Source organism: Oncorhynchus clarkii, unplaced genomic scaffold (assembly GCF_045791955.1).
Source record: "Oncorhynchus clarkii lewisi isolate Uvic-CL-2024 unplaced genomic scaffold, UVic_Ocla_1.0 unplaced_contig_11023_pilon_pilon, whole genome shotgun sequence".
Lineage (NCBI taxonomy): Eukaryota > Metazoa > Chordata > Actinopteri > Salmoniformes > Salmonidae > Oncorhynchus > Oncorhynchus clarkii.
The window spans coordinates 1-27516 of NW_027258683.1; the positions used below are offsets into that span (position 1 = coordinate 1).

A 27516-nucleotide genomic window follows, 5' to 3' on the forward strand; every position below is an offset into this window, starting at 1 on the left:
AAAAACAAACAAAAAAACTTGAAATTCGCTCCATTCATTTCAAATGACAATTTAACCAACACCCATCTATTGTTGTGACTACCGGGACCTACCATTTAACCAACACCCATCTATTGTTGTGACTACCGAGATCTACCATTTAACCAACACCCATCTATTGTTGTGACTACCGGGACCTACCATTTAACCAACACCCATCTATTGTTGTGACTACCGAGATCTACCATTTAACCAACACCCATCTATTGTTGTGACTACCGAGATCTACCATTTAACCAACACCCATCTATTGTTGTGACTACCGAGATCTACCATTTAACCAACACCCATCTATTGTTGTGACTACCGAGATCTACCATTTAACCAACACCCATCTATTGTTGTGACTACCGAGATCTACCATTTAACCAACACTCATCTATTGTTGTGACTACCGAGACCTACCATTTAACCAACACCCATCTATTGTTGTGACTACCGGGACCTACTATTCAACCAACACCCATCTATTGTTGTGACTACTGGGACCTACCATTTAACCAACACCCATCTATTGTTGTGACTACCGAGACCTACCATTTAACCAACACCCATCTATTGTTGTGACTACCGGGACCTACCATTTAACCAACACCCATCTATTGTTGTGACTACCGAGATCTACCATTTAACCAACACTCATCTATTGTTGTGACTACCGAGACCTACCATTTAACCAACACCCATCTATTGTTGTGACTACCGGGACCTACTATTCAACCAACACCCATCTATTGTTGTGACTACTGGGACCTACCATTTAACCAACACCCATCTATTGTTGTGACTACTGGGACCTACCATTTAACCAACACCCATCTATTGTTGTGACTACTGGGACCTACCATTTAACCAACACCCATCTATTGTTGTGACTACTGGGACCTACCATTTAACCAACACCCATCTATTGTTGTGACTACCGAGACCTACCATTTAACCAACACCCATCTATTGTTGTGACTACCGGGACCTACTATTCAACCAACACCCATCTATTGTTGTGACTACTGGGACCTACCATTTAACCAACACCCATCTATTGTTGTGACTACTGGGACCTACCATTTAACCAACACCCATCTATTGTTGTGACTACTGGGACCTACCATTTAACCAACACCCATCTATTGTTGTGACTACTGGGACCTACCATTTAACCAACACCCATCTATTGTTGTGACTCCCGAGACCTACCATTTAACCAACACCCATCTATTGTTGTGACTACCGGGACCTACCATTTAACCAACACCCATCTATTGTTGTGACTACCGAGATCTACCATTTAACCAACACTCATCTATTGTTGTGACTACCGAGACCTACCATTTAACCAACACCCATCTATTGTTGTGACTACCGGGACCTACCATTTAACCAACACCCATCTATTGTTGTGACTACCGAGATCTACCATTTAACCAACACCCATCTATTGTTGTGACTACCGAGATCTACCATTTAACCAACACCCATCTATTGTTGTGACTACCGAGATCTACCATTTAACCAACACTCATCTATTGTTGTGACTACCGAGACCTACCATTTAACCAACACCCATCTATTGTTGTGACTACCGGGACCTACTATTCAACCAACACCCATCTATTGTTGTGACTACTGGGACCTACCATTTAACCAACACCCATCTATTGTTGTGACTACTGGGACCTACCATTTAACCAACACCCATCTATTGTTGTGACTACTGGGACCTACCATTTAACCAACACCCATCTATTGTTGTGACTACCGAGACCTACCATTTAACCAACACTCATCTATTGTTGTGACTACCGAGACCTACCATTTAACCAACACCCATCTATTGTTGTGACTACCGGGACCTACTATTCAACCAACACCCATCTATTGTTGTGACTACTGGGACCTACCATTTAACCAACACCCATCTATTGTTGTGACTACTGGGACCTACCATTTAACCAACACCCATCTATTGTTGTGACTACTGGGACCTACCATTTAACCAACACCCATCTATTGTTGTGACTACCGAGACCTACCATTTAACCAACACCCATCTATTGTTGTGACTACCGGGACCTACCATTTAACCAACACCCATCTATTGTTGTGACTACCGGGACCTACCATTTAACCAACACCCATCTATTGTTGTGACTACCGGGACCTACCATTTAACCAACACCCATCTATTGTTGTGACTACCGAGACCTACCATTTAACCAACACCCATCTATTGTTGTGACTACTGGGACCTACCATTTAACCAACACCCATCTATTGTTGTGACTACCGGTACCTACCATTTAACCAACACCCATCTATTGTTGTGACTACCGGGACCTACTATTTAACCAACACCCATCTATTGTTGTGACTACCGGGACCTACCATTTAACCAACACCCATCTATTGTTGTGACTACCGGGACCTACCATTTAACCAACACCCATCTATTGTTGTGACTACCGGGACCTACCATTTAACCAACACCCATCTATTGTTGTGACTACCGGGACCTACCATTTAACCAACACCCATCTATTGTTGTGACTACTGGGACCTACCATTTAACCAACACCCATCTATTGTTGTGACTACCGGGACCTACCATTTAACCAACACCCATCTATTGTCGTGACTACCGAGATCTACCATTTAACCAACACCCATCTATTGTTGTGACTACCGGGACCTACCATTTAACCAACACCCATCTATTGTTGTGACTACCGAGATCTGCCATTTGGTTTTGAAGTACTGAAACCAAACCATGTGGATTGTAATGAAAAGTATTTTAATAAACAACATGAAAAGGTGACTGTAGGAAGTGCTTATCATTTCAAATAGGCTACATGTCATATTAAACAGCATATAAACACTGTAAATAGGTCAGGAGCCAGACAGGGAGTCTAAGAAGGAAAATGAATTATTTCAAGGCTATAGCCTACAAAGAAATACATTGTGAAGCATTTGCGACAATAGGCTGGAAGGAACATAAAGTCCTCCGCATTTAAATAGCATTTTGTTGTATTAAATCATTACAGTCTATAAGTTATGCATTTAGGCTTTGAGTTACTTAGAAGTAAATACAAATTAAGCTAAAAATGACTTTGAATTCATTTCTGGAAACGCGAGTTTGGGTAGTTTGTGGCTACAGTCTCATGCGATGGTTTCTGGAGAATATCCTCTCCTCTCGCTTGCAGAGCCACTGGGGATGCTAAACACTGTTTTGGCCAGGCTGGGAAGAGATGCGGCGTTCTTTTTTCTTCTAGAGGTAGACCTAACGGTTTTTAGGCCAAATAACCCAATCAAGGTCCTTGAACCTTTGAATATGCCAGGCCTATAGGACTGCCCAACCCTCTTCATGGAGAGATACTGTCCTTAGATACTGTCCAACTCTAATTTAGCATATCTGATTTAAGTTAGTTCAGGTCTTGTTGAGCAGCTAATAAGTAGAATCAGCTGTGTTAAATGAGGGTTGGACTGAAAACCCACAGGACGGTAGATCTCCAGGAAGAAGGTTGGACTGAACCCACAGGACGGTAGATCTCCAGGAAGAAGGTTGGACTGAACCCACAGGACGGTAGATCTCCAGGAAGAAGGTTGGACTGAACCCACAGGACGGTAGATCTCCAGGAAGAGGGTTGGACTGAAAACCCACAGGACGGTAGATCTCCTGGAAGAGGGTTGGACTGAACCCACAGGGCAGTAGATCTCCAGGAAGAGGGTTGGACTGAACCCACAGGACGGTAGATCTCCTGGAAGAGGGTTGGACTGTGCCCACAGGACGGTAGATCTCCAGGAAGAAGGTTGGACTGAACCCACAGGGCAGTAGATCTCCAGGAAGAAGGTTGGACTGAACCCACAGGACGGTAGATCTCCTGGAAGAGGGTTGGACTGAACCCACAGGACGGTAGATCTCCTGGAAGAGGGTTGGACTGAACCCACAGGACGGTAAATCTCCAGGAAGAAGTTTGGACTGAACCCACAGGGCAGTAGATCTCCAGGAAGAGGGTTGGGCTGCCCTGATAGAACCAAAATTGAATGAAACGTTTAATGTGTGCTTGGGGAGGGGCTTGGCGTGCGTGGGGAGGGGCTTGGCGTGGGGAGGGGAGGGGCTTGGCGTGTGTGGGGAGGGGAGGGGCTTGGCGTGAGAGAGTAAATGGGAAGGTGTACAGTCACAGCAGAAGAGAAAAGTCCAGAGGAAGCGGACATAAACGCTCTTACTTTTTTCGGCCGTACGCCTCCTCTCGGCCGTACAGCTCGTTTACAGGTATTGCTGCAGCACTGGGGACCCATTTTGTGTATGCTGTGTTTCACTCCAGGGCCCGTATCCACAAAGCCCCTCAAAGTAGGAGTGCCGATCTAAGATCTGTCCATTTATCTTACTTACTAAGATCGTAAAATCAACTGATCCTAGATCAGCACTCATACTCTGAAATGCTTTTGTGGGTACGTGGCCCAGCTCATTAAAACACATTACTCAAATCAAATCAAATCAAATCAAATTTTATTTGTCACATACACATGGTTAGCAGATGTTAATGCGAGTGTAGCGAAATGCTTGTGCTTCTAGTTCCGACAATGCAGTAATAACAAGTAATCTAACTAACAATTCCAAAACTACTGTCTTGTACACAGTGTAAGGGGATAAAGAATATGTACATAAGGATATATGAATGAGTGATGGTACAGAGCAGCATAGGCAAGATACAGTAGATGGTATCGGGTACAGTATGTACAAATGAGATGAGTATGTAAACAAAGTGGCATAGTATAGTATAAAGTGGCTAGTGATACATGTATTACATAAGGATACCGTCGATGATATAGAGTACAGTATATACGTATGCGTATGAGATGAATAATGTAGGGTAAGCAACATTTATATAAGGTAGCATTGTTTAAAGTGGCCAGTGATACATTTACATCATTTCCCATCAATTCCCATGATTAAAGTGGCTGGAGTTGAGTCAGTGTCAGTGTGTTGGCAGCAACCACTCAGTGTTAGTGGTGGCTGTTTAACAGTCTGATGGCCTTGAGATAGAAGCTGTTTTTCAGTCTCTCGGTCCCAGCTTTGATGCACCTGTACTGACCTCGCCTTCTGGATGATAGCGGGGTGAACAGGCAGTGGCTCGGGTGGTTGATGTCCTTGATGATCTTTATGGCCTTCCTGTGACATCGGGTGGTGTAGGTGTCCTGGAGGGCAGGTAGTTTGCCCCCGGTGATGCGTTGTGCAGACCTCACTACCCTCTGGAGAGCCTTACGGTTGAGGGCGGTGCAGTTGCCATACCAGGCGGTGATACAGCCCGCCAGGATGCTCTCGATTGTGCATCTGTAGAAGTTTGTGAGTGCTTTTGGTGACAAGCCGAATTTCTTCAGCCTGACCTGTGTCGTTTTAATGTCCACATTTCGTTCTCATTTTTCATTTTCCATGACCTTCTACAGACCCGGTTACAGACTCAACAACTCTGGCAGTGTTTGTCTTGTGTAAAGGACTTTTCTAATTAATGGAGTTCTGGTCTTCCTCTCCCAGCACCACCACACAGCCTGTCAACTACGGTTGTTAAGCACGGCGCCACACTATCTTTCACTCCAGCTGAACATATTGTAAAACATCAGGTGGTTTAATACTGCTCCTCAATGGGACTAAGTAGTTAAAAAGAGAACCTCGATACACAGTTGGGTCCCCAGTACTGGAGTTGAAACTCTGCTTTGTATCTAAACCCAAGGCTTCGAGTCCTAGCTAACTCGCCTCTCTCTCTGTTTCTCTCGATAGTTGTCCACACACTGAGGAGAGACTCTTCAGTGAGCAGGAGGAGGCTCGAGCCGCCAGATTCAACGAGTTCCAAGGTAACTTACGACGGACGACAGGACCAATGGCCTCGTCTTTGTAATAGTGTCATGTTGATGCTAGACCACTAGGTGGCGGTCATGCACCAGTCAACATTCACCTTTTAACGCTTCTGTTCCTGACTGTTAATTCTTTCTGTCCCCGTTCTCCTTTCCCAGAGCGTCTGAGCCAGAAGGACTCCCAGATCGTGACGTTGCTGACAGAGAAGCTGCAGCTGTTTTCAGACATGTGTCTGGTGTCTGGTCACGAGGATACGACCTTTCGCTCCCGCCTAATGCTGCGAGGTGACGCCTCAGACCTCCACCAGGGGGAAACACTGCTCAAGGGGACCATCACTGATGGTACAACACACACACATACGCACTTACACAAACACAAGGTACCACACACACTTACACAAACACAAGGTACCACACACACTTACACAAACACAAGGTAACACACACACTTACACAAACACAAGGTAACACACACACTTACACAAACACAAGGTAACACACACACTTACACAAACACAAGGTAACACACACACTTACACAAACACAAGGTAAAACACACACTTACACAAACACAAGGTAACACACTCACTTACACAAACACAAGGTAACACACACACTTACACAAACACAAGGTAACACACACACTTACACAAACACAAGGTAAAACACACACTTACACAAACACAAGGTACCACAAACACAAGGTAACACACACACTTACACAAACACAAGGTAACACACACACACACTGTCATGTGTTATTGAAAGGAAAAACATGTGATTTGAATGAAAGTATTTGAGTAAACAACATGTAAAGGAAGCTCTCATTTCAAATAGGCTGTGTGTCATATTAAACAGGTCGAAGCGTCTTTTCAGTTCGCTGCAGCTAGCGAGTGGAACGAGCTGCAACAAACACTCAAACTGAACAGTTTTATCTCAGTCTCTTAATTCAAAGACTCAAATCATGGACACTCTTACTGACAGTTGTGGCTGCTTTGTGTGATGTATTGTTGTCTCTACCTTCTTGATCTTTGTGCTGTTGTCTGTGCCTAAGAGTGTTTATACTCTGTTTTGTACTGCTACCATGTTGTGTTGCTACCCTGTTGTTGTCATGTTGTGTTGCTACCGTGTTGTTGTCATGTTGTGTTGCTACCGTGTTGCTACCATGTTGTTGTCATGTTGTGTTGCTACCATGTTGTTGTCATGTTGTGTTGTTGTCATGTTGTGTTGCTACCGTGTTGCTACCATGTTGTTGTCATGTTGTGTTGTTGTCATGTTGTGTTGCTACCGTGTTGCTACCATGTTGTTGTCATGTTGTGTTGCTACCATGTTGTTGTCATGTTGTGTTGTTGTCATGTTGTGTTGCTACCATGTTGTTGTCATGTTGTGTTGCTACCATGTTGTTGTCATGTTGTGTTGTTGTCATGTTGTGTTGCTACCGTGTTGCTACCATGTTGTTGTCATGTTGTGTTGTTGTCATGTTGTGTTGCTACCGTGTTGCTACCATGTTGTTGTCATGTTGTGTTGCTACCATGTTGTTGTCATGTTGTGTTGTTGTCATGTTGTGTTGCTACCATGTTGTTGTCATGTTGTGTTGTTGTCATGTTGTGTTGCTACCGTGTTGCTACCATGTTGTCATGTTGTGTTGTCATGTTGTGTTGCTACCATGTTGTCATGTTGTGTTGTTGTCATGTTGTGTTGCTACCATGTTGTCATGTTGTGTTGCTACCATGTTGTGTTGTCATGTGTTGTTGCCTTGCTCTGTTGTCTTCAGTCTCTCTTTATGTAGTGTTGTGTTGTCTCCCTTGTCGTGATGTGTGTTTTGTCCAATATATCATATATTATTTAATCCCAGGCCCCTGTCCCCGCAGGAATCCGTTTTGCCTTTTGGTAGATAAGAATTTGTTCTTAACTGACTTTCCTCGTTAAATAAAGGTGAAATGAAAACATTAAATGCAGGAGTGGCTTCAGGACAAGTCTCTAAATGTCTCCCCAAATACAGGTGTCCCAAGCTTGTAGCTTCATACCCAAGATGACTTGAGGCTGTAATCGCTGTCAAAGGTGCTTCAACAAAGTACTGAGTAAAGGGTCTGAATACTTGTGTAAATGTAATATTAATAAAAAATCTAATAAAACAAATTTAAAAAAGGAAAAACAAACAACAACAAAAAAATATCTATATATAATTAACAGTCTAAATAGGTCAGGTGTCAGACAGGGAGCTTAAGAAAGAAAATGTAATTATTTAGGCTGTATTATTTAACGGCTATAGCCTACAAATAAATAAATGGGGAAGCGAGTCACACTAGGCTGGTAGGTACGTTTCGCCTAAAATGACACCCTAATCTATCTGGCTGCAGCTCAGGACCTGAAGTAAGGATATGCATATTCCTGGTACCATTTAAAAGGAAACACTTTGAAGTTTGTGGAAATGTGAAATGAATGTAGGAGAATATAACACATTAGATCTGGTAATAGATAATAGAAAGAGAAAAACATGCGTTTTCTATTTCTTTTGTTCCATCTTTGAAATGCAACAGATGGGCCATTATATCACTTAGGAGTCTAGGCGCAATTTAAATGTTGGCCACTAGGTTGCAGCAGTGTATGTGCAACGTTTCAGACTGATCCAATTCAATATTTTTTTTAAATCTGTTTAACTAGTCAGTTAAGAACAACTTCTTATTTACAATGATGGCCTACCAGATGGCCTACCAAAAGGCCTCCTGCTGGGCTTCATGCTGGGCTTCATGCTGGGCTTCATGCTGGGCTTCATGCTGGGCCTCCTGCTGGGCTTCATGCTGGGCCTCCTGCTGGGCCTCATGCTGGGCCTCCTGCTGGGCCTCCTGCTGGGCCTCATGCTGGGCCTCATGCTGGGCCTCATGCTGGGCCTCCTGCTGGGATTAAAAATAAATTCAATAAAAATATAGGACAAAACACACGACGAGAGACAACACTACATAAAGAGAGACCTAAGACGACGACAACGGCATGGTAGCAACACAACATGACAACAACATGGTAGCAACACAACATGACGACAACATGGTAGCAACACAACATGACGACAACATGGTAGCAACACAACATGACGACAACATGGTAGCAACACAACATGACGACAACATGGTAGCAACACAACATGACGACAACATGGTAGCAACACAACATGACGACAACATGGTAGCAACATAACATGACGACAACATGGTAGCAACATAACATGACGACAACATGGTAGCAACACAACATGACGACAACATGGTAGCAACACAACATGACAACAACATGGTAGCAACATAACATGACAACAACATGGTAGCAACACAACATAACAACAACATGGTAGCAACATAACATGACAACAACATGGTAGCAGCACAAAACAGGGTACAAACATTGTCGGGCACAGACAACAGCACAAAGGGCAAGAAGGTAGAGACAACAATACATTACTGTTCAAAATGTTGTATCAAGTCTGCCCAATCCCCTACGTCCACAGTTTCAGCCCCCCTCTGGCAGGCTATTCAGTAACTAAAGGATGTCTCTCCATGCCTCCTGGTCCAAGGCTTTGGGATAGTTAAAAGGCTGTCTCTCCATGCCTCTTGGTCCTAGGCTTTGGGATAGTTAAAAGGCTGTCTCTCCATGCCTCTTGGTCCAAAGCTTTGGGATTGTTAAAAGGCTGTCTCTCCATGCCTCTTTGTCCAAGGCTTTGGGATAGTTAAAAGGCTGTCTCTCCATGCCTCTTTGTCCAAGGCTTTGGGATAGGTAAAAGGCTGCCTCTCCATGTCTCTTGGTCCGAGGCTTTGGGATAGTTAAAAGGCTGTCTCTCCATGCCTCTTTGTCCAAGGCTTTGGGATAGGTAAAAGGCTGCCTCTCCATGTCTCTTGGTCCTAGGCTTTGGGATAGTTAAAAGGCTGTCTCTCCATGTCTCTTGGTCCGAGGCTTTGGGATAGTTAAAAGGCTGTCTCTCCATGCCTCTTGGTCCAAGGCTTTGGGATTGTTAAAAGGCTGTCTCTCCATGCCTCTTGGTCCAAGGCTTTGGGATTGTTAAAAGGCTGTCTCTCCATGCCTCTTGTTCCTAGGCTGTCTCTCCATGCCTCTTGTTCCTAGGCTGTCTCTCCATGCCTCTTGTTCCTAGGCTGTCTCTCCATGCCTCCTGGTCCTAGGCTTTGGGATAGTTAAAAGGCTGTCTCTCCATGCCTCTTGGTCCTAGGCTGTCTCTCCATGCCTCTTGGTCCTGGGCTTTGGGATAGTTATAAGGCTGTCTCTCCATGGCTCCTGGTCCTAGGCTTTGGGATCGTTAAAAGGCTGCCTCTCCATGTCTCTTGGTCCTGGGCTTTGGGATAGTTATAAGGCTGTCTCTCCATGCCTCTTGGTCCTGGGCTTTGGGATAGTTAAAAGGCTGTCTCTCCATGCCTCTTGGTCCCAGGCTTTGGGATAGTTAAAAGGCTTTCTCTCCATGCCTCTTGGTCCGAGGCTTTGGGATAGTTAAAAGGCTGTCTCTCCATGCCTCTTGGTCCAAGGCTTTGGGATAGTTAAAAGGCTGTCTCTCCATGCCTCTTGGTCCGAGGCTTTGGGATAGTTAAAAGGCTGTCTCTCCATGCCTCTTGGTCCAAGGCTTTGGGATTGTTAAAAGGCTGCTCTCTCCATGCCTCTTGGTCTGAGGCTTTGGGATCGTTAAAAGGCTGTCTCTCCATGCCTCTTGGTCCGAGGCTTTGGGATAGTTAAAAGGCTGTCTCTCCATGCCTCTTGGTCCAAGGCTTTGGGATAGTTAAAAGGCTGTCTCTCCATGCCTCTTGGTCCGAGGCTTTGGGATAGTTAAAAGGCTGTCTCTCCATGCCTCTTGGTCTGAGGCTTTGGGATCGTTAAAAGGATGTCTCTCCATGCCTCTTGTTCCTAGACTTCAGGATCGTTAAAAGGCCAGAGGACCTGAAGGACCTACTGGGTACATAACATAAAAGCATGTCTGACATGTATTGTGGTGCACAATCATGGATTGATTTAAAAACCCAATAGAAGAATATTAAAATGTATTGTAAAACTCACAGGCAGTCAGTGTTTAAAACCAGTGTAATATGTGCTCTCCGTCTGGTCTTGGTCTGTATCTGTGCTGCAGCAATCTGTATGTTTTGCAGCTGATGGCTTTCATGGGTAGACCAGACAGGAGGAGCGTTACAGTAGTCAAGCCTGCTTGTAATAGAAGCATGGATGAGTCTCTCTGTATCTGTATGTTTGTTTTACTCCATGTGTAACTCTGTGTCGTTGTATGTGTCGAACTGCTTTGCTTTATCTTGGCCAGGTCGCAGTTGTAAATGAGAACTTGTTCTCAACTTGCCTACCTGGTTAAATAAAGGTGAAATAAATAAAATAAATAAATAAAATCAGCCTGGGGGAGAAATGGCCACACCGTGGCAATGTTCCTCAGGTGGTAAAAGCTATTTTGATCACATTCCTAATGTGTGATTTGAAATTTAGTTCAGAATCTAAAATAAGGCCTAGGTTTGTTTTTTTTACCTGGTGTTTTATCTTTATTTCCCATGAATTAAAATGTGCTGCCAGATTCTCTCTCTGTACTTTGACTCCAGCAATAAGAAACTTTTTTTAAAAATTTTTATTCAGCTGGAGGAAGTTGTGAGCCATTTAAATATTTAAATCACTTAATGCAGTTTTTATTTATCCGTGGAGATAACGTTTACTGTGTCACCAGATGATTTTAAGTTGTGTATCGTCTCTGTGATGGTGAAAATCAATGCGTTGCTTTCTAATAATAACAGTGCCAAGGGTTTATATATCAAAAATATATATATATATATATATAACTGAACAGTACCTCGATTAGTTTAATCAGGTGTGTTAGATCTGTTACCGTAGGAGGGTCGGCTTCTCACTACACGCATCTGTTACCACAGGAGGGTCGGCTCCTCGCTACACCCGTCTGTTACCGTAGGAGTGTCGGCTCCTCGCTACACCCGTCTGTTACCGTAGGAGTGTCGGCTCCTCGCTGCACCCATCTGTTACCACAGGAGGGTCTGCTCCTCCCTGCACCCGCCTGTTACCACAGGAGGGTCGGCTCCTCCCTGCACCCGCCTGTTACCACAGGAGGGTCGGCTCCTCCCTGCACCCGTCTGTTACCACAGGAGGGTCAGCTCCTCCCTGCACCCGTCTGTTACCACAGGAGGGTCAGCTCCTCCCTGCACCCGTCTGTTACCACAGGAGGGTCAGCTCCTCCCTGCACCCGTCTGTTACCACAGGAGGGTCGGCTCCTCGCTGCACCCATCTGTTACCACAGGAGGGTCGGCTCCTCGCTGCACCCATCTGTTACTACAGGAGGGTCGGCTCCTCGCAAATCTTGTCCTATCATAAAAACAGCCTTGAAACATTGTTAATCTCTCTCTCTCTCCTCTCCCCCCGCCTCCCTCTCCACAGTGGAGAGTCTTCAGAACCTGTTGCTGTCTGGTGTGAGAGAGCCAGCTTCACGTCTAGAGGAGGGTTCAGGATCCGGGGCTCTGCCCAGGAGAGCAGACACCTTCGGGGGCTATGACAGCAGGCCCATCATCCTCAACAAGAGTGAGTCCACTCCGTCTGCCTGTTCTGAGCCCCGTATCCACAAAGCATCTTAGAGTACGAATGCTGATCTAAACTCTGTCCATAGAATCATGTATTATGATCTAAAAGGTGTTTGACTCTGTGTTTGTGTGCGTTAGAAGGCATTGTGAAGAAGAAGAATCACAGTGGAGGGGACAGGGCCAGAGACGAGACCCAGAAAGGCTGCTCTGACCCCCAGCTTACGAAGATCCAGGCTAGTCAGACCTTGGAGCAGCCACAGGTGGGTCAAATATACAAACACACACCCTACACAACAGTGTGTTGTGTAGGGTGTGTGTAATGGGGGGTGTGTGTGTGTGTGTAATGGGGTTGTGTGTGTGTAATGGGGTTGTGTGTGTGTGTGTAATGGGGTTGTGTGTGTGTGTAATGGGGTTGTGTGTGTGTAATGGGGTTGTGTGTGTGTAATGGGGTTGTGTGTGTGTAATGGGGTGTGGGTGTGTAATGGTGTGTGTAATGGGGGATATGTGTGTGTGTGTGTGTGATGGGGGGGTGGGTGTGTTATGGGGGGGTATATGTGTAATGGGGGTTGTGTGTGTGTGTGTGTAATGTGGGCGTGGTGTGTATAATGTGTGATGTACAGGCTGATGATGATGAGGAAGAGGCCTCTCCAGCCACCTGGAGCCCCATCTGGTCTAACACCTTCCCTGAGGCTGAGGTAGGAGATGTGCTCATTTCAGTTGGTATTTTAACCTCTGTTAAGCTTCTTCAATCCTTATGCGTTATTATGGCCTCTATAAGGTGTGCTCAGAGTGTCCAAACCATCGGTATAAAACAGTCGGTATCTATGGCGCTAACCTACAGTTGTCTGTTGACCTGCTCTTTCCTAACGTTCCTGTTTCTGCCTCAACTAGTTCTTTGACCGGGTGCTGATGCTGTCCCAGAGACTCTACAGCCTGCAGGTAAACACTCACGTTTTCCTAGGTACCCTCTCAACATACTCCACATGACATGTAGCTCTCCTCCTGTCCAGTCCTGTCCTGTCTGTGTGTGTGACTGGGCCATGAACAGTCAACAGGACTGCAGTCTTCTTACCAGGGCTAGACCCCAAATACTAGTCTGTTTGCATGTGAACAAAACATTTTAAAATGACATCACATGGAGACTGCTAGACTCACCTTTTGATTGGTTATGGTCTGTGACCACAAGCCTTATCCTTTCAAAAGGTTGACCCACATCTCTCCTCCCTTCCCCTCCCGTGCCCCCCTCCCTTCGCCCCTCCCTCCCTCCCCCTCCCGTGCTCCCCTCCCTTCCTGTCTCCCCTCCCTTCCTGTCTCCCCTCCCTTCCTGTCTCCCCTCCCGTGCTCCCTGTCTCCCCTCCCGTGCTCCCCTCCCTTCCTGTCTCCCCTCCCGTGCTCCCCTCCCTTCCTGTCTCCCCTCCCGTGCTCACCTCCCTACCTGTCTCCCCTCCCGTGCTCCCCTCCCTTCCTGTCTCCCCTCCCGTGCTCCCCTCCCTTCCTGTCTCCCCTCCCGTGCTCCCCTCCCTTCCTGTCTCCCCTCCCGTGCTCCCCCCCTCCCGTCTCCCCTCCCGTGCTCCCCCCCTCCCGTCTTCCCTCCCGTGCTCCCCTCCCATCCCCTCCCGTGCTCCCCTCCCTTCCTGTCTCCCCTCCTGTGCTCCCCTCCCTTCCCATCCCATGCTCCCCTCCCTTCAGGCCATCATCGCCAAGCAGGACAGCCACATCGAGCTACAACGCGCCTCCCTCACCGAGCGCGCCTCCTTCCCTGGCCGTCACCGCGGCAACGTTCTCCTGGAGCAGGAAAAACAGAGGACGCTGGCCCTGCAGAGGGAGGAGCTGGCCAGCTTCCACAAGCTGCAGTCACAGCACCGTCAGGAGCAGGTGGGACTCAGTGGAAATGGTTCTTCATGTGATTTATCCTAGCCTTCCCGGGTTGTCTTCATTCCAACTCCACGTGCAGGTGATTAAACGTCACAGTGCTCGGAGAGAGTATGAGCATCATGATTCATTCTGCACAAACAAAAAGCTGTGCCCCCCCCAAACCTCTTTCTCAATGCTAAGGACGTTCTGCGTTATTTTACACACACAATGTTTTCTATGTAGCTGCTCCCCCCCCCCTCCACGTTTCTCTCTCTACTCCCCCCCCCTCCCTCCACGTTTCTCTCTACTCCCCCCCCTCCTTCCACGTTTCTCTCTCTACTCCCCCCCCTCCCTCCACGTTTCTCTCTCTACTCCCCCCTCCCTCCACGTTTCTCTCTCTACTCCCCCCCTCCCTCCACGTTTCTCTCTCTACTCCCCCCCCTCCCTCCACGTTTCTCTCTCTACTCCCCCCCCTCCCTCCATGTTTCTCTCTCTACTCCCCCCTCCCTCCACGTTTCTCTCTCTACTCCCCCCTCCCTCCACGTTTCTCTCTCTACTCCCCCCTCCCTCCACGTTTCTCTCTCTACTCCCCCCCTCCCTCCACGTTTCTCTCTCTACTCCCCCCTCCCTCCACGTTTCTCTCTCTACTCCCCCCCCTCCCTCCACGTTTCTCTCTCTACTCCCCCCTCCCTCCACGTTTCTCTCTCTTTACTCCCCCCCCCCCTCCACATTTACAATGATGATTACATCTCTAATTAGACTGGCTGTCTGCCTCCTACTATAGCCAGGTTTACAATGTGGATTACATCTCTAATTAGACTGGCTGTCTGCCTCCTGCTATAGTCAACGTTTACAATGATGATCACATCTCTAATTAGACTGGCTGTCTGCCTCCTGCTATAGCCAATGTTTACAATGATGATCACATCTCTAATTAGACTGGCTGTCTGCCTCCTGCTATAGTCAATGTTTACAATGATGATCACATCTCTAATTAGACTGGCTGTCTGCCTCCTGCTATAGTCAACGTTTACAATGATGATCACATCTCTAATTAGACTGGCTGTCTGCCTCCTACTATAGCCAGGTTTACAATGAGGATTACATCTCTAATTAGACTGGCTGTCTGCCTCCTACTATAGCCAGGTTTACAATGAGGATTACATTTCTAATTAGACTGGCTGTCTGCCTCCTGCTATAGTCAACGTTTACAATGATGATCACATCTCTAATTAGACTGGCTGTCTGCCTCCTACTATAGCCAGGTTTACAATGATGATTACATCTCTAATTAGACTGGCTGTCTGCCTCCTACTATAGCCAGGTTTACAATGAGGATTACATCTCTAATTAGACTGGCTGTCTGCCTCCTGCTATAGTCAACGTTTACAATGATGATCACATCTCTAATTAGACTGGCTGTCTGCCTCCTGCTATAGCCAATGTTTACAATGATGATCACATCTCTAATTAGACTGGCTGTCTGCCTCCTGCTATAGTCAATGTTTACAATGATGATCACATCTCTAATTAGACTGGCTGTCTGCCTCCTGCTATAGTCAACGTTTACAATGATGATCACATCTCTAATTAGACTGGCTGTCTGCCTCCTGCTATAGTCAACATTTACAATGAGGATTACATCTCTAATTAGACTGGCTGTCTGCCTCTTGCTATAGTCAATGTTTACAATGATGATCACATCTCTAATTAGACTGGCTGTCTGCCTCCTGCTATAGTCAACGTTTACAATGATGATCACATCTCTAATTAGACTGGCTGTCTGCCTCCTGCTATAGTCAACATTTACAATGAGGATTACATCTCTAATTAGACTGGCTGTCTGCCTCCTGCTATAGTCAACGTTTACAATGATGATCACATCTCTAATTAGACTGCCTGTCTGCCTCCTGCTATAGTCAACGTTTACAATGAGGATTACATCTCTAATTAGACTGGCTGTCTGCCTCCTGCTATAGTCAACGTTTACAATGATGATCACATCTCTAATTAGACTGGCTGTCTGCCTCCTGCTATAGTCAACGTTTACAATGAGGATTACATCTCTAATTAGACTGGCTGTCTGCCTCCTGCTATAGCCAACATTTAGAGTGATGACTACATCTGTAATACAGCTGTTTGCCTCTTGCTTGTGTTTGATATGCTGTCTAGATAGCTGCATGGAACTCCCCACTTGAATTTAGCATTGGGGCAAAATAAAATGTTTTAACCAATCACAGGTTGCTATTTCCCCCGTCAATAGAGAGCAATAATAATGGCGTGTTTTGGTAGGCACGATCTATAGTAGTTTGAGCATGTCTACCATGTATTTTGTGTACAACATTCATGGGCGATCGAGTAGAGGGAGGAAGCGTCAGGGGAGCCGCCAGCAGCAGCCGAACACAGAGGTCGGTTGTGGCATAGAAGACCTAGTTCAATTGCAGTTGGTCCAGAACAGAGCAGCACGTAGCTCTACACAGAGGGTGAATGGCGTACCCTTTACAGACAGACTTTACTGTGTTTTGCTTATTTAAAATAGAAAAAAAGATCTGTCAGTGTTCTCTTTTAGAACCCAATTCAGAATCCCCATTTTTAGCACGTTCTTGCTGGGATGAGCCTTTGGTTATATCTCCCATGTCGGGCAAGTTGAGGAGTAAAACATGGATTTGGTGTTTTTGCTATTTTATTAGGATCAAATCAAATCTTAAGTTTATTTGTCACGTGCGCCGAATACAACAGGTGTAGTAGACCTTACAGTGAAATGCTGAATACAACAGGTGTAGGTAGACCTTACAGTGAAATGCTGAATACAACAGGTGTAGTAGACCTCACAGTGAAATGCTGAATACAACAGGTGTAGTAGACCTTACAGTGAAATGCTGAATACAACAGGTGTAGTAGACCTTACAGTGAAATGCTGAATACAACAGGTGTAGTAGACCTTACAGTGAAATGCTGAATACAACAGGTGTAGTAGACCTTACAGTGAAATGCTGAATACAACAGGTGTAGTAGACCTCACAGTGAAATGCTGAATACAACAGGTGTAGTAGACCTTACAGTAAAATGCTGAATACAACAGGTGTAGTAGACCTCACAGTGAAATGCTGAATAAAACAGGTGTAGTAGACCTTACAGTGAAATGCTGAATACAACAGGTGTAGTAGACTTTACAGTGAAATGCTGAATACAACAGGTGTAGGTAGACCTTACAGTGAAATGCTGAATACAACAGGTGTAGTAGACCTTACAGTGAAATGCTGAATACAACAGGTGTAGTAGACTTTACAGTGAAATGCTGAATACAACAGGTGTAGTAGACCTTACAGTGAAATGCTGAATACAACAGGTGTAGTAGACCTTACAGTGAAATGCTGAATACAACAGGTGTAGGTAGACCTTACAGTGAAATGCTGAATACAACAGGTGTAGTAGACCTCACAGTGAAATGCTGAATACAACAGGTGTAGTAGACCTTACAGTGAAATGCTGAATACAACAGGTGTAGTAGACCTTACAGTGAAATGCTGAATACAACAGGTGTAGTAGACCTTACAGTGAAATGCTGAATACAACAGGTGTAGTAGACCTTACAGTGAAATGCTGAATACAACAGGTGTAGTAGACCTCACAGTGAAATGCTGAATACAACAGGTGTAGTAGACCTTACAGTAAAATGCTGAATACAACAGGTGTAGTAGACCTCACAGTGAAATGCTGAATACAACAGGTGTAGTAGACCTTACAGTGAAATGCTGAATACAACAGGTGTAGTAGACCTTACAGTGAAATGCTGAATACAACAGGTGTAGTAGACCTTACAGTGAAATGCTGAATACAACAGGTGTAGTAGACTTTACAGTGAAATGCTGAATACAACAGGTGTAGTAGACTTTACAGTGAAATGCTGAATACAACAGGTGTAGTAGACTTTACAGTGAAATGCTGAATACAACAGGTGTAGTAGACCTTACAGTGAAATGCTGAATACAACAGGTGTAGGTAGACCTTACAGTGAAATGCTGAATACAACAGGTGTAGTAGACCTTACAGTGAAATGCTGAATACAACAGGTGTAGTAGACTTTACAGTGAAATGCTGAATACAACAGGTGTAGTAGACTTTACAGTGAAATGCTGAATACAACAGGTGTAGTAGACTTTACAGTGAAATGCTGAATACAACAGGTGTAGTAGTCTTTACAGTGAAATGCTGAATACAACAGGTGTAGTAGACCTTACAGTGAAATGCTGAATACAACAGGTGTAGGTAGACCTTACAGTGAAATGCTGAATACAACAGGTGTAGGTAGACCTTACAGTGAAATGCTGAATACAACAGGTGTAGTAGACCTTACAGTGAAATGCCGAATACAACAGGTGTAGTAGACCTTACAGTGAAATGCCGAATACAACAGGTGTAGTAGACCTTACAGTGAAATGCCGAATACAACAGGTGTAGTAGACCTTACAGTGAAATGCTGAATACAACAGGTGTAGTAGACCTTACAGTGAAATGCTGAATACAACAGGTGTAGTACACCTTACAGTAAAATGCTGAATACAACAGGTGTAGTAGACCTTACAGTGAAATGCTGAATACAACAGGTGTAGTAGACCTTACAGTGAAATGCTGAATACAACAGGTGTAGTAGACTTTACAGTGAAATGCTGAATACAACAGGTGTAGGTAGACCTTACAGTGAAATGCTGAATACAACAGGTGTAGTAGACCTTACAGTGAAATGATGAATACAACAGGTGTAGTAGACCCCACAGTGAAATGCTGAATACAACAGGTGTAGTAGACCTTACAGTGAAATGCTGAATACAACAGGTGTAGTAGACCCCACAGTGAAATGCTGAATACAACAGGTGTAGTAGACCTTACAGTGAAATGCTGAAGGTAAGTAAAGAAATAAAAACAACAGTAAACAACAGTAAAAGACAGGCTATATACAGTAGCGAGGCTATATACAGTAGTGAGGCTATAAAAGTAGCGAGGCTACATACAGACCCGGTTAAAGTGACTATGCATATATGATGAACAGAGAGTAGCAGTAGCGTAAAAAGAGGGGTTGGTGGGACACGATGCAGATAGCCCGGGTTAGCCAATGTGCGGGAGCACTGGTTGGTCGGGCCAGCTACTCTTCCTGTAGTCCACACAAAACACAATACAGAACATCAATAGACAAGAACAGCTCAAGGACAGAACTACATGCATTTATGAGGGTGGATGTCTATTTTAATAAATCCATTCAATATGCACCATAAGAAAGAGAGAGAAAGTCATGTTTTGAGTTGATGTTATTGGTGTGTGCAGCCGATAGGTCAGATGGCTGAGCCAATGAAATCAATAGTTCAACTGACAAGAAACCTTTAGTCTGCCCTGATCAGTCGCGTACATATTTTATAGTATATAGTATAGTATATTTTTATAGTAGGCTGAGAATATAATGAAATATAACGGAATCAAATATAAATATTTCATGGCAACGTGTGGAACCGCTGTCGTTTAACAAATAAATGATGATGTTTTGAAACTGAGCCCAAGACGAGGCCATGCTTTTGATTTCCGTTTCATCTAGATTCCTACCCTAACTCTGCTTTGTTAGGGAACAGTCGTAGGGTCTTTAAATTAAAGGGTGATTCGTCGTGATGTGTGAGTCTCGTGTTCATATTTCACAACCTCCGCGGGATTTTGGAGTTGCCTTTTACGAGATCAAGCAAAATAGACCTACACTTGATTTAGGCTTCATTATCGCAAGCTAAATGCTTCTGTTCAGTAATAGATGAGTAAACGAATAGATGAGCTATACAGCAGGTTGCCTAGTGGTTAGAGCTTTGGACAGGTAGCCTCGTGGTTAGAGCGTTGGGCAGGTAGCCTAGTGGTTAGAGCTTTGGACAGGTAGCCTCGTGGTTAGAGCGTTTGGCAGGTAGCCTAGTGGTTAGAGCGTTGGGCAGGTAGCCTAGTGGTTAGAGCTTTGGACAGGTAGCCTCGTGGTTAGAGCGTTGGGCAGGTAGCCTAGTGGTTAGAGCGATGGGCAGGTAGCCTAGTGGTTAGAGCGATGGGCAGGTAGCCTAGTGGTTAGAGCGTTGGGCAGGTAGCCTAGTGGTTAGAGCGTTGGGCAGGTAGCCTAGTGGTTAGAGCGTTGGGCCAGGTAGCCTAGTGGTTGGAGTGTTGGTCCAGGTAGCCTAGTGGTTAGAGCGTTGGGCAGGTAGCCTAGTGGTTAGAGTGTTGGGCAGGTAGCCTAGTGGTTAGAGCGTTGGGCAGGTAGCCTAGTGGTTAGAGCTCTGGGCATGTAGCCTAGTGGTTAGAGCGTTGGGCAGGTAGCCTAGTGGTTAGAGCTCTGAGCATGTAGCCTAGTGGTTAGAGCTCTGGGCATGTAGCCTAGTGGTTAGAGCTCTGGGTATGTAGCCTTAAATTTACCAAATATACAGACAGAGATTCAGTTAAACAAAATCACAATGGTTGATTTAAGACTAGTTTCAGGCTTTTGGTCAAGAGTAGGCCTAGGTTACTAAGCAATTACAAATCAAGAGCAAAATAATCCACTTGTTAAACTACAAAATATTTCTGGCGAAATGTTCTGATCAGTGCTGATAATTGAGCCACCTAGACAAGGTGATTATGAGCAGCACTCACATCAACTTAGCATTTCCACAACCTAATTGTATTGTAGCCTAACCAATATCTAAACGGAGATTTTAGTGAAAATAAAATTTATTGATTTATTAAAGACGAGCCCCCTTCCCCACGCTTGTCTAAAAGCAGGGTGAAACGGTGCTGAAATAGGCTGGGCTATTCCTTCAAAATGGATTACAAGATCATCATTGGATCATTTGGGGACTTTTAGTAAACAATTTGCTGTCTTTAAAATATATATATATATATATATATATATAGATACAGTGCCTTGCGAAAGTATTCGGCCCCCTTGAACTTTGCGACCTTTTGCCACATTTCAGGCTTCAAACATAAATATATAAAACTGTATTTTTTTGTGAAGAATCAACAACAAGTGGGACACAATCATGAAGTGGAACGACATTTATTGGATATTTCAAACTTTTTTAACAAATCAAAAACGGAAAAATTGGGCGTGCAAAATTATTCAGCCCCTTTACTTTCAGTGCAGCAAACTCTCTCCAGAAGTTCAGTGAGGATCTCTGAATGATCCAATGTTGACCTAAATGACTAATGATGATAAATACAATCCACCTGTGTGTAATCAAGTCTCCGTATAAATGCACCTGCACTGTGATAGTCTCAGAGGTCCGTTAAAAGCACAGAGAGCATCATGAAGAACAAGGAACACACCAGGCAGGTCCGAGATACTGTTGTGAAGAAGTTTAAAGCCGGATTTGGATACAAAAAGATTTCCCAAGCTTTAAACATCCCAAGGAGCACTGTGCAAGCGATAATATTGAAATGGAAGGAGTATCAGACCACTGCAAATCTACCAAGACCTGGCCGTCCCTCTAAACTTTCAGCTCATACAAGGAGAAGACTGATCAGAGATGCAGCCAAGAGGCCCATGATCACTCTGGATGAACTGCAGAGATCTACAGCTGAGGTGGGAGACTCTGTCCATAGGACAACAATCAGTCGTATATTGCACAAATCTGGCCTTTATGGAAGAGTGGCAAGAAGAAAGCCATTTCTTAAAGATATCCATAAAAAGTGTTGTTTAAAGTTTGCCACAAGCCACCTGGGAGACACACCAAACATGTGGAAGAAGGTGCTCTGGTCAGATGAAACCAAAATTGAACTTTTTGGCAACAATGCAAAACGTTATGTTTGGCGTAAAAGCAACACAGCTGAACACACCATCCCCACTGTCAAACATGGTGGTGGCAGCATCATGGTTTGGGCCTGCTTTTCTTCAGCAGGGACAGGGAAGATGGTTAAAATTGATGGGAAGATGGATGGAGCCAAATACAGGACCATTCTGGAAGAAACCCTGATGGAGTCTGCAAAAGACCTGAGACTGGGATGGAGATTTGTCTTCCAACAAGACAATGATCCAAAACATAAAGCAAAATCTACAATGGAATGGTTCAAAAATAAACATATCCAGGTGTTAGAATGGCCAAGTCAAAGTCCAGACCTGAATCCAATCGAGAATCTGTGGAAAGAACTGAAAACTGCTGTTCACAAATGCTTTCCATCCAACCTCACTGAGCTCGAGCTGTTTTGCAAGGAGGAATGGGAAAACATTTCAGTCTCTCGATGTGCAAAACTGATAGAGACATACCCCAAGCGACTTACAGCTGTAATCGCAGCAAAAGGTGGCGCTACAAAGTATTAACTTAAGGGGGCTGAATAATTTTGCACGCCCATTTTTTCAGTTTTTGATTTGTTAAAAAAGTTTGAAATATCCAGTAAATGTCGTTCCACTTCATGATTGTGTCCCACTTGTTGTTGATTCTTCACAAAAAAATACAGTTTTATATCTTTATGTTTGAAGCCTGAAATGTGGCAAAAGGTCGCAAAGTTCAAGGGGGCCGAATACTTTCGCAAGGCACTGTATATATATATATATACACACACACACACACACACACACATGCAAAGAAATATTTAGCCACTGAACTTTTGGGTTCCCGAAAATCCTGAACCGCAGCCACTTCGAAGAACAACTGTATTATACCAGTCTGCATGAAGTAGGGATGAACCTTGTGTTTGTCCCCAGGCTCGCTGGGAGAGGGAGCGGGAGCGCCACCGGCTGCAGGCCGAGGTCACAGAAGGGATGCTGAGGCAGAGAGAGGACGACTGCAGGAGGCTGGAGGAGAAGCTGGCGGAAGAGAGGGAGGACCTGGAGAGACAGAGAGAGACGTACCAACAGGATCTGGAGAGACTGAGGGAGTCGACCCGCACAGTGGAGAAGGAGAAGGAACGCCTGGAGCAGCAGAGGAAGATCAAGAGGAAGACCATTGAGGTGGGGATGATGTCTCTCTCTCTGTCACACACACACATTACACTTACACCCGGTGTCCATTGGTATCGCTCTGCTATCCGTACCAGCACCAGTCGCATATGGCTAAAACACGACTTGCCCCAACCCAACACCTCATTGGTGGTTAACAACTAAAGCTTTGAAGTTATCTGGTGACCTACCAACCCATTTCACCAAGCCATGTCCCAGTATCAAGCCAAGACCCAAGAATGAGAGATTCCACTCGATGGCACAAACTCAAAGTAAAAATGGGCTATATCCTAAACTTGATTTTCTTTGATATTTTTGGTATTCTTTTAAGGTTAGCATTGTGGCTAGGGTTAAGGTTAGTTTTAAAATCAATTTTTTTTAGATGATCAATTGTGGAAATAGGCAGTGTTTATGACTTTGTGGCTGTGGTAACTAGTACTTCAATTTTGAAGTAGTTAATTTTCTTCTTCGGGATTGGCTGATCCCTCCTGATGACCCGGTTGGACATGACTCCCAACAGGGTCACCAGGAGGGATCAGCCAATGTAAGTTGGACGCCCCCAGTTGACAACATTAAAATGGCGGAAGCCCTTAATGGCGCTGCCTGTGCCAACACTGCCTTTTGTCCACTACAGGCCTCTATCATGTTCTGTTTCCCCCTCATATCCTTCCCCATCCAGCATAGCAAACACCTCTGCTGTGTTTCAGTGTTACCTATGCTCTGTCCCTATGCCAACAGGAGAACAGACACACAAATACTGAAGATACTCCCTCCCTCCCTTGTTCCCTCCCCTCCCTCCTTTGTTCCCTCCCTCCTTTGTTCCCTTCATCCATCCTTCCTCCCCCCTTGTCTGTCTGGATTCCTATAGCAGCCCACACACTTGCACACACACACACACCTGCCACTTCCCTTAGACTGTTTACTGATGGGCCGTGTGATAACCACAGCAGTAGCACAGTAATGGGGGAAACACCCACATATCTGAATACAGTTCTAACTAGTCAACCAGGAAGCCACCTACACAGGGAAATATTCTCTTTCCATCTCTTTTTACTCTTCAACAAAAACTTGAATTGTGTGAGTTTGTTCAACTAGTGGAAGTCTATAGGAACAGCTAGCATGCCATTGAGCACAGAACAGTACTAGCATGCAGCTGACGTGAATTACCTGCTACATTACAGCCAAATATCATTAAATGTATCTAAATGTAAATGTATGTCTTTCACGCCGGCAGGCGGGACTGTGTTTCACCCGGAACATTCTGCAGACAGACGGGTGCCCCTGATAGCCAGAGCTGCCTTGTGGGTATTATTTGGTTTGACTTGAATTGACTGGGTTAGCCATCTGAAGTGAGGAGTTGACTACCACAACCACGACGTTGTTCAGGTATGACATGGCATCTCTGGCTGGCTACTTGTCAGATCAAGACCTGGCCAACTCCACAGGAAGTGGAGGGAATCTCCCTTGAGTCCCTAATGATAAGGATCTTTGGCAATGTCCGTGGCTAGAAACAGGTCTCTCTGTGGTGGTGTAATGCAGAGAGTGACAGAGTTACACAATTTGTTGTTAGTGAGTGAAGTGATGAGAGCATTATTGTATTTGGTGCAAATCATTCCTTAAGTGCTAGACATCAACTGAATCTGGTAATGAATGGTGTGGCTGTGGAACAAGTGGAGGAGACTAAATGACTTGGTGTTACCTTAGATTGTTAACTGTCATGGTCAAAACATATCAATTCAATGGTTATAAAGATGGAGAGAGGTCTGTTCGTAATAAAGAGATGCTCGACTGACACCACACTCCACAAAGCAGGTCCTGCAGGCTCTAGTTTGATCTGATCTTGATTATTGTCCAGCCATGTGGTCAAGTCCTCCAGGCTCTAGTTTGATCGTATCTTGATTATTGTCCAGCCATGTGGTCAAGTGCTGCAAGACCTAGTTAAGCTGCAGCTGGTCCAGAACAGAGCGGCTCGTCTTGTTCTTCATTGTAATCAGAGGGCTGATATAAATACTATGCTGCCAGTCTCTCCTGGTTAAGAGCTGAGGAGAGACTGGCTGACTGTACTTCTTGTTTTTATATAGAAACATTAATGTTGAAAATTCCAAATTGTTTGCGTAGTCAATTTACACACAGCACTGACACACACACACACCTCAAGACATGCCACCAGGGGTCTTTTCACAGTCTCCAGGTCTAGAACAAATTCAAGGAAATGTACAGTATTATACAGAGCCGTGAGTGAGTGGAACTCCCTTTCAATCTTATGTATCACAAGAGAACAGCAAACCTGTTTTCAATAAACTAATAAAGCAACGCCTCACGCACGCCTCCTCCATGTGACCTACTGGTTGTGTGTATGTACTTACATGTGACCTACTGGTTGTGTGTCTACTGGTATGTACTGTGTGTGTGATGTTTTTCAGCTCTGAGTAAGAGCTTGTTTTCTCCCAGGCAGATGACGTTAAACACAACAGCCTTTTGAAAATCAGTGACACACAGACTCTGCTCTAGGCTGGCCTCTGAGTCAAGCTGATAACATCACTGCTCTTCAGCTATCCTTTAGCCCTCATGAAGAAAACTTCTTTAGGATATATTGTCTTTTTATCTATTATTATTATTTATTTATTTTTACCCCTTTTTTCTCCCCAATTGGTAGTAGTTACAGTCTTGTCTCATCGCTGCAACTCCCGTACTTACTCGGGAGAGACGAAGGTCGAGAGCCATGCGTCCTCCGAAACACAACCCAACCAAGCCACACTGCTTCTTGACACAATGCACATCCAACCCGGAAGCCAGCCGCACCAATGTGTCGGAGGAAACACTATACACCTATCACCCTGGTCAATGTGCACTGCGCCCGGCAGAAGTTGCTAGTGCTCAATGAGACAAGGATATCCCTGCCGGCCTAACCCGGATGACGCTGGGCCAATTGTGCGCTGCCCCATGGGCCTCCCGGTCGCGGACGGCTGCGACAGAGCCTGGAGCAAACCCAGAATCTCTGGTGGCACAGCTAGCACTGTGATGCAGTGCCTTAGACCACTGCGCAACCTGGGAGGCCATATTGTCATATTTTGATACTCAAATGTGTATTTATTTCAACTGTTGTCTGCTCTTCAAAGGTCTAAAATCTAATCTCAACTGATCACACTTAGGCGGTGCTATCACAATACACAGCACCCAGCTAGTTAACTATCACAATACCCAGCACCCAGCTAGTTAACTATCACAATACCCAGCTAGCTAACTATCACAATACCCAGCACCCAGCTAGTTAACTATCACAATACCCAGCTAGCTAACTATCACAATACCCAGCACCCAGCTAGCTAACTATCACAATACCCAGCACCCAGCTAGCTAACTATCACAATACACAGCACCCAGCTAGTTAACTATCACAATACCCAGCTAGCTAACTATCACAATACCCAGCACCCAGCTAGCTAACTATCACAATACCCAGCACCCAGCTAGCTAACTATCACAATACCCAGCACCCAGCTAGCTAACTATCACAATACCCAGCACCCAGCTAGCTAACTATCACAATACACAGCACCCAGCTAGCTAACTATCACAATACACAGCACCCAGCTAGTTAACTATCACAATACCCAGCTAGTTAACTATCACAATACCCAGCTAGCTAACTATCACAATACCCAGCACCCAGCTAGCTAACTATCACAATACACAGCACCCAGCTAGCTAACTATCACAATACACAGCACCCAGCTAGTTAACAATCACAATACCCAGCTAGTTAACGATCACAATACCCAGCTAGCTAACTATCACAATACCCAGCTAGCTAACTATCACAATACACAGCACCCAGCTAGCTAACTATCAAAACTAACAAATAACACATATGGAATCATGTAGTAACTAAATAATTGTTAAACAAATCTAAATATATTTTGTATTTGAGATTTGTCAAAGTAGCCAACCTTTGCCTTGATGACAGCTTGGCACACTCTTGGCATTCTCTCAACCAGCTTCATGAGGTAGTCACCTGGAATGCATTTCAATTAACAGGTGTACCTTGTTAAAAGTTAATTTGTGGATTCCTTTCCTCAATGTGTTTGAGCCAATCAGTTGTGTTGTGACAAGGTAGGGGTGGTATACAGAAGATGGCCCTATTTGGTAAAAGACCAAGTCCATATTATGGCAAGGAATTATGCAAATAAGCAAAGAGAAATGACTCTCCGTTACTTAAAGTACAGGTCAGTCAGTCCGGAATATGTAAAGAACTTTGAATGTTTCTGCGACCAC

At 44.9% G+C, this 27516-nt stretch overlaps 1 protein-coding gene across 1 annotated transcript in view; it reads left to right on the top strand.

The window, feature by feature from the left end:
• Nucleotides 1–5815: 5815 nt before the first annotated feature.
• Nucleotides 5816–27516, top strand: part of LOC139398194 (rho guanine nucleotide exchange factor 18-like) — a gene marked incomplete at its 5' end in the record, with an annotated part of 39529 nt that continues 17828 nt past the window's right edge. Inside the window, 8 exons of the mRNA XM_071144314.1 lie at nucleotides 5816–5889; nucleotides 6049–6231; nucleotides 12319–12459; nucleotides 12600–12718; nucleotides 13079–13153; nucleotides 13350–13397; nucleotides 14148–14333; nucleotides 23008–23253. Of these exons, the coding sequence (XP_071000415.1) occupies nucleotides 5816–5889; nucleotides 6049–6231; nucleotides 12319–12459; nucleotides 12600–12718; nucleotides 13079–13153; nucleotides 13350–13397; nucleotides 14148–14333; nucleotides 23008–23253 (1072 nt within the window). The remainder of the gene's footprint in view (nucleotides 5890–6048; nucleotides 6232–12318; nucleotides 12460–12599; nucleotides 12719–13078; nucleotides 13154–13349; nucleotides 13398–14147; nucleotides 14334–23007; nucleotides 23254–27516) is intronic.